Source organism: Sciurus vulgaris, assembly GCF_902686455.1.
Source record: "Sciurus vulgaris genome assembly, chromosome: 4".
NCBI classification, from domain to species: Eukaryota; Metazoa; Chordata; class Mammalia; order Rodentia; family Sciuridae; genus Sciurus; species Sciurus vulgaris.
The window spans coordinates 138,346,020-138,353,213 of NC_136464.1; the positions used below are offsets into that span (position 1 = coordinate 138,346,020).

Here is a 7,194-nt window from a genome sequence, read left to right on the forward strand (position 1 = left end):
AAAAAAAATCGAGTGCGTGATTTCTGTTTTTAACTCTCATCTTTCTTATGTATTTGCATAGTGTGCTCAAAGCGTTTCAGTAAGAATCCATAAGAATCTGTCTTCTTCCAGGATGGTGTCCCATCACCCTGGCCCTCAGGGGTAGGTGGGTGGATACCTGTGCAAGCAACGCAGTTCTCACAGTTCTCGCAGTTCTCGGCCAGCCCAAAGACACGCTCCGCCTGGAGTTTGCCAATGCCGAAGTTCCATACTTTCCTAGGCAGATGGTTAAGTTCCCCCAGGTTCGTGCCAGGTTTCAACGTCATGCTGTGATTTTGTTCTTCTGGAGCGGGACGAGTGCTGCTTCCCAGAGCGGCCTTATTAGAACAGAAAGAAAATCCTCTAAATAGGCGGAACAAGGCATCAGGAGGGAAAGTTCTCTAAATGCACTCTAATACGAACCGGGTATTGTGTGAAATTCAGCGCCCATCACCGTTTAGCCCGAGAGTTATGGCAGTGATTGAGGATGAATAGAGGAACATAATGGATACATGTGGCGTTTGCTCGTTATATTCAAGTTAGCCCAACTCCGCTGTGGAAACTGTTCAACTTTCTCTCCCCTTAGCTTGTCACAGTGAAATAATACAGACATTGGGGCCTCCGATGGGATCGCCTGCCACGCCATTCTATTTCCACTGCTAACGAGGGCTTCATAAGCCTTTGATACAGTCTGATCTTTGAAACCTTTCCAAATCTCCTCAAGCTTATGCTAAATCCTATTTGGAACTTTTTTTCCTTGCCTGCTAGCGCCCAAGGCTTAAGAAAGCCATTTGGACAGTGACATGCATACTAACATATCGTAGTGCTCTTTATTGAAAGGGAAGTGGCAGCTCTGATCACCCGGGCTCACACGAGCAAAACACAATTCCGTATATAAATTTGAATAAAATCAATTTTGCCTTATCCTTCAGGCTTCTTCGTCAACAAGCTATTCCAGGCGCTGTGGGAAGCTGGGAAAGGTGAGCAGAGCCTCACTTGGCAGAGCAAGTTTGGAAGCCTCGGAGGTGCAAAACGAAGCCGGCGGGGAAGGGGCGGGGGGTTCTGGAGGGATGCGAGAATCCGGAGCCACTGGGGAGAAACCCGAGCTACTTGGCACTTAGTTTTCGCAGTCGACATTGGAGAAAGGGTGCGGGGCGCACACCAAACAAAACCACCCGCTCCGCTCCTTTCACCCCCGGAATCTTGCGCCAACTCCTCTACAAGCAGAATACTGACAAAAAAAAAAAAAAAAAAAAAAAGGCGGGGGGGAAGGAGTGTTAATAACAAAGGAACGATCCCCCTCGTTTTCTTCCCTTGTTTTCTCCTCTAAGCCTTTCCACATTAAAAGAATTGTCAGAGGCTGGCGGAGGAGCGGCGCTAAGGCTAGGCGGCCATTGGCTGCCCGGCTCGGGTGATTTGCATATCGGCGGTTACAAAGGCGGAGGCGGCTCACGGCGGCGCAGCTCCTGCTAGGAGAAGGGAGGGAGAGGCGCAGAGTGAGGGCGGGTCCGCTAGTCCTCTGAGCCAGCCTGAGCCGGAGCTGCAACCTACACAGTTCTCCCGCACAGGGCTTGCAAAGAGCGTGCTCCCTGGAGCCAGGGACTCACCGCCGGACCTGCAAACCAGAGAAGACTGTCTTCCATAGCATTTAGAAATAGCGCTTGAGCTAGCGGTATGAGTTCTGTGAGGCGCTGGGGCAGCCCTTGCCTTTTCCCCCTACAGCTCTTCAGCCTCTGCTGGGTGCTTTCAGTGGCCCAGAGCAAGACAGTCCGATACAGCACCTTCGAAGAAGATGCCCCCGGCACGGTCATCGGGACCCTAGCTGAGGACCTGCATATGAAAGTATCTGGAGACACAAGCTTCCGCCTGATGAAGCAATTCAACAGCTCTCTGCTTCGGGTGCGCGAGGGTGACGGGCAGCTGACCGTCGGGGACGCAGGCCTGGACCGTGAGCGACTATGTGGCCAGGCTCCTCAGTGTGTGCTGGCGTTCGACGTGGTCAGCTTCTCACAGGAGCAATACCGACTGGTGCACGTGGAGGTGGAGGTGAGGGACGTCAACGACCACGCGCCGCGCTTCCCCAGGGCCCAGATTCCGGTGGAGGTGTCCGAGGGTGCAGCGGTGGGCACGCGCATCCCCCTGGAGGTGCCGGTGGACGAGGATGTAGGTGCCAATGGGCTGCAGAGTGTGCGCCTAGCTGAGCCTCACAGCCCATTCCGAGTGGAGCTGCAGACGCGCGCGGACGGCGCCCAGTGCGCAGATCTGGTGCTGTTGCAGGAGCTGGACCGCGAAAGCCAGGCCGCTTACAGCCTGGAGTTAGTGGCCCAGGACGGCGGCCGCCCGCCGCGCTCTGCCACCGCAGCTCTCAGCGTGCGTGTGCTGGACGCCAACGACCACAGCCCCGCCTTCCCTCAGGGCGCCGTGGCCGAGGTGGAATTGGCGGAGGATGCTCCCGTGGGCTCGTTGTTGCTGGACCTGGACGCGGCGGACCCCGACGAGGGCCCCAACGGCGACGTGGTGTTCTCCTTCGGTGCTCGAACCCCACCCGAAGCGCGCCGCCTCTTCCGGCTGGACCCGCGCTCGGGTCGCCTCACCCTGGCGGGTCCCGTAGACTACGAACGACAGGACACCTACGAGCTGGACGTGAGGGCGCAGGACCGCGGCCCTGGTCCCCGGGCCGCCACCTGCAAGGTCATCGTGCGCATCCGCGACGTCAACGACAACGCTCCAGACATCGCTATCACCCCGCTCGCCGCCCCGGGAGCGCCAGCTGCCTCGCCCTTCGCCGCCGCCGCCGCCGCCGCCGCACTCGGGGGGACGGACGCGACCTCGTCGGCTGGGCCGGGGACTCAGGAGACCGGCGCCACCTCTTTGGTGCCTGAGGGGGCGGCACGGGAGAGCCTGGTGGCGCTGGTCAGCACCTCGGACAGGGACTCAGGCGCCAATGGGCAGGTACGCTGCGCCCTCTATGGGCACGAGCACTTCCGATTGCAGCCGGCCTACGCAGGCAGCTACCTGGTGGTGACCGCAGCTTCACTGGACCGAGAGCGCATCGCCGAGTACAATCTGACGCTGGTGGCCGAGGACCGTGGCGCGCCCCCGCTGCGCACTGTGAGGCCCTACACTGTGCGTGTGGGCGACGAGAACGATAACGCGCCACTCTTCACGCGGCCAGTCTATGAGGTGTCTGTGCGCGAAAACAACCCGCCTGGAGCCTACCTGGCCACCGTGGCTGCCCGGGATCCGGATTTGGGCCGCAACGGCCAGGTCACCTACCGGCTGCTAGAGGCTGAAGTGGGCCGCTCCGGAGGCGCTGTGTCTACCTACGTCTCAGTGGACCCGGCTACAGGAGCCATCTACGCGCTGCGCAGCTTCGACTATGAGACTCTGCACCAGCTCGACGTGCGCATCCAAGCTAGCGACGGCGGCTCCCCTCAGCTTTCCAGCAGCGCTCTTGTGCAAGTGCGGGTGCTGGACCAGAACGACCATGCGCCGGTCCTGGTGCACCCAGCGCCTGCAAACGGCTCTCTAGAAGTTGCGGTCCCCGGGCGCACATCTAAGGACACGGCTGTGGCGCGCGTGCAGGCCCGGGATGCTGATGAAGGCGCCAATGGGGAGCTGGCTTTTGACCTACAGCAGCAGGAGCCGCGCGAAGTCTTCGCCATCGGTCGCCGCACGGGGGAGATCGTGCTCACCGGAGACCTCTCGCAAGAGCCTCCGGGCCGCGTGTTTAGGGCGCTGCTGGTCATATCCGACGGCGGCCGCCCACCTCTCACCACCACCGCAACTGTCAGCTTCGTGGTAACAGCAGGTGGTGGACGCGGGCCGGTTGTGCCTGCCAGTGTAGGGAGCCCAGAGCACTCCCGCCCGCCTGGCTCTCGGCTTGAGGCGTCTGGGCCGGCGCTGCAATGGGACACGCCGCTGATTGTCATCATCGTGTTGGCCGGGAGCTGCACGCTACTGCTGGCCGCCATCATCGCCATCGCTACCACTTGCAACCGCCGCAAGAAGGAGGTGCGCAAAGGGGGGCCCCTCCGGGAAGAGCGGCCCGGGGCGGCGGGCGGCGGAGCCTCGGCTCCCGGCTCCCCGGAGGAAACCACCCGGGGAGCTGGGCCCAGGCCCAACATGTTCGACGTGCTCACCTTCCCTGGCAGCGGCAAAGCGCCCTTTGGCAGCCCCGCGGCCGACGCGCCCCCGCCCGCGGTCGCCGCGGCCGAAGTGCCGGGCTCGGAGGGCGGCAGCGCCACTGGGGAAAGCTCCTGTCACTTCGAGGGGCAGCAGCGGCTCCGCGGCGCGCACGCCGAGGTGAGGCCTTCCTTCGGCTGGGCGCCCCTCTCCGTGCTCCGCGGACAGGCTGGGGGAAGGGAGTCGATGGGTAGGGGTGGGTCTGGCAGGGAGACACTACCTGTCGCACATGCTTTTTTGTTTCTTGTCCAACCCTCACACCCTCTTCCCCCATTCCCCGCTGCAGCCCTACGGTGCCTCCCCGGGCTTCGGAAAGGAGCCGGCGCCCCCTGTGGCGGTCTGGAAGGGACACTCATTCAACACTATCTCGGGCCGAGAAGCGGAGAAGTTCAGCGGCAAAGACAGCGGCAAAGGGGACAGTGATTTCAACGACAGCGATTCTGACATCAGCGGGGACGCTCTAAAAAAGGATCTCATCAACCACATGCAGAGCGGTGAGGACTCTTCTTCCATCACCATCATACCCCCAACCCATTCCTCCCTCCCTCACATTTCTTGCCTCCTCTCAATCTCGGTTCCCGAACTCACCCCCTTTTTCCCACTTTTTATTCCTCCCGTTCTGGATCCCTGCCTCAAACAGTGAATTTCAAATTGCCAAGTAGAGGCAACTCCACACTTGAATAAGGCACACCCCCATCCTGTTAGGAATAAGCAGAGATGATGTCAATCATGTAGGAAGGGAATTCGGTTTATCAGTTTTTTTTTCCTTCCAGCAAAAGAGGCTGGGCCGAGCTTTGTATAAAGATGTTTTTATAGGAAGCAATGTGCCTTTCAGTTCTCAAATCACACCATTCATCTTTATACACACTTTCCTTTTCAGTCACTCTGAACCTGGCTGGCATTCTTCTGAAGATGGAGGCTTAGGTGTGTGTAATCTCCAGAATAATCATCATGCTCTTTCCCTTTTTATGATAGGACTGTGGGCATGCACTGCTGAGTGTAAGATCCTTGGCCACTCTGACCGTTGCTGGAGCCCATCCTGTGGAGGGCCCAACTCGCATCCCCCTCCTCATCCACCAGCCCAGATGTCAACCTTCTGTAAGAGCACGTCCCTGCCTCGGGATCCTCTGCGCAGGGACAATTACTACCAGGCCCAGCTGCCCAAGACAGTAGGGCTGCAGAGCGTCTATGAGAAAGTGCTGCACAGAGACTATGATAGGACAGTCACTCTCCTCTCTCCTCCACGTCCAGGGAGGCTCCCAGACCTTCAGGAGATTGGGGTGCCCCTCTACCAGTCCCCTCCTGGAAGATACCTGTCTCCAAAGAAGGGAGCCAATGAAAATGTGTAATCCCATGCTGCATGTCTTCACATACATATACAAGTCACTCCGAGAAGCCCCTAAGTTATTGACCGGTTTCAGTGTTGTATATATAAATATGCAAGATGTGCCTTAAAATGAAGTTGTTGGAAGCTATTTCCAATCACATTGGTACTGTTTGGTATTTGCAAACAAAAATGTAGTTAATGTAATTTTTATGAAATGTGTGCAGTATTTAATTTTTCTTATCATGCTATTGACTTTAATTTCACTTGTAGCTTGCCATTTTCTTAGTGTTTTTAACCTGTACATTGTGTAATGTAATGTTTGTATATAATGAAATTTTGTTATATTTTTATATAATAAAAGCTAAAGTGGAAGTTATTGCCAAAGGAACTGTCTGTAAGACAAAAAAAAAAAAAATGTTGGAATTACTTAATGGAAATTTATCTTTCACCAGAAACGACCTAGTGTTTGAGAAGTTTTGCCTTGCCAAGTATAACTTGTATATCTTGAGTCTGTGGTAGATTTCAAGTTCAATGTTATTTAATTACATTTGGTTTTCTGTAAACCGTGTCACTTATAAGCACAGTAATAAAGGATTTGTCATGTGTTTGAAGAATCTGCTAATTGCTTTTCATGAAGTTGCCTATAGCCAGACATTCACAAATAATTTTGGTGCCAGGATTAAATCTTCTTTCAAGTGCTAATTATTTAGACATTATAAATGTTTATGGCAATATTAACCCTGTGGTATTTCAAGTATTGCAAAATCTCACCCAAGAATTTAAAATATTTGTTGATTTTATAAAACATGTACATCTCCATATACACTGATCACTATAAAATCCTTGCCCTCACCTATTTACTCAACTCATGGTTATTAAGTATCTATCAAAAAGTGGAGGAAAGGTCTAATGTGAAGGTACATGCCTGTTAATCCAGCTACTTGGGAGGCTGAGGCAGGAGACTTACAAGTTTGTATCCACATGGGCCGCCCTGTCTCAAGATTAAAAAGGAGGGCTGGGATGTAGTTCAGTGGCAGAGTGCTTGCCTATGATATACAATACTGTGGGTTCCATCCCTGGTACAAAAAAAAAAAAAAAAAAAAAGGTAGGAAAGCTAAGTATGGGTTGTTCATTGACTAATTAAACATTTGTAGAGATTTTACTAGCAAACAGTAACTCCTTTAGGAACCTGGATTTGAGGTGAAGAAGACTATCCCAATGAGCTTATTAGTATTTTAGTATCAAAAAGACACTGAAAGGATTGGGGGCATGGCACAATGATAAGGCACATTTCTAGCACGCTTAAGGCCCAATACCCAGCACTGAAAAAAAAAAAGTTTATGGGTGAAATGAGGAGATGCAAACTTGAAGATATTCTAGGGAAAAGAAAAACATGAGGCTTTGTGGAATAAGACTGATAAGATGATAATTGTCAATAGTAATATGGATACATGTGGAGGTGGGAGTAACTACCCTTATAGTCTATTTGTGTTTGTGTTTGAAAATGTGCATAATGGAAGATTTTACAAAGATATTCAAGACACCTATGCCTATGTTTTCTATGCATTTCATTTGAAATCAAAATGATGATGGTGATAACGAGAGCTAACATTTACTGAACAAGCTTTTATATGAGCAGAGCTCTTTGCAAAGCACTCTGCATG

At 53.6% G+C, this 7,194-nt stretch overlaps 1 protein-coding gene across 2 annotated transcripts; it reads left to right on the forward strand.

Moving 5' to 3' along the window:
- The first annotated feature begins 1,502 nt into the window (after nucleotides 1–1,502).
- Nucleotides 1,503–6,108, forward strand: PCDH8 (protocadherin 8). 2 transcript variants are annotated; one of them, XM_079136602.1, is made up of 3 exons: nucleotides 1,503–4,323; nucleotides 4,490–4,697; nucleotides 5,179–6,108. In XM_079136602.1, the coding sequence occupies exons 1-3, from the start codon at nucleotides 1,693–1,695 to the stop codon at nucleotides 5,550–5,552; spliced, it is 3,213 nt and encodes a 1,070-aa protein (XP_078992728.1). In that variant the 5' UTR covers nucleotides 1,503–1,692; the 3' UTR covers nucleotides 5,553–6,108. The 2 variants fall into 2 exon arrangements, with proteins under 2 accessions (XP_078992728.1, XP_078992729.1); XM_079136603.1 differs by having other exon boundaries at nucleotides 1,503–4,032.
- Nucleotides 6,109–7,194: the final 1,086 nt, after the last annotated feature.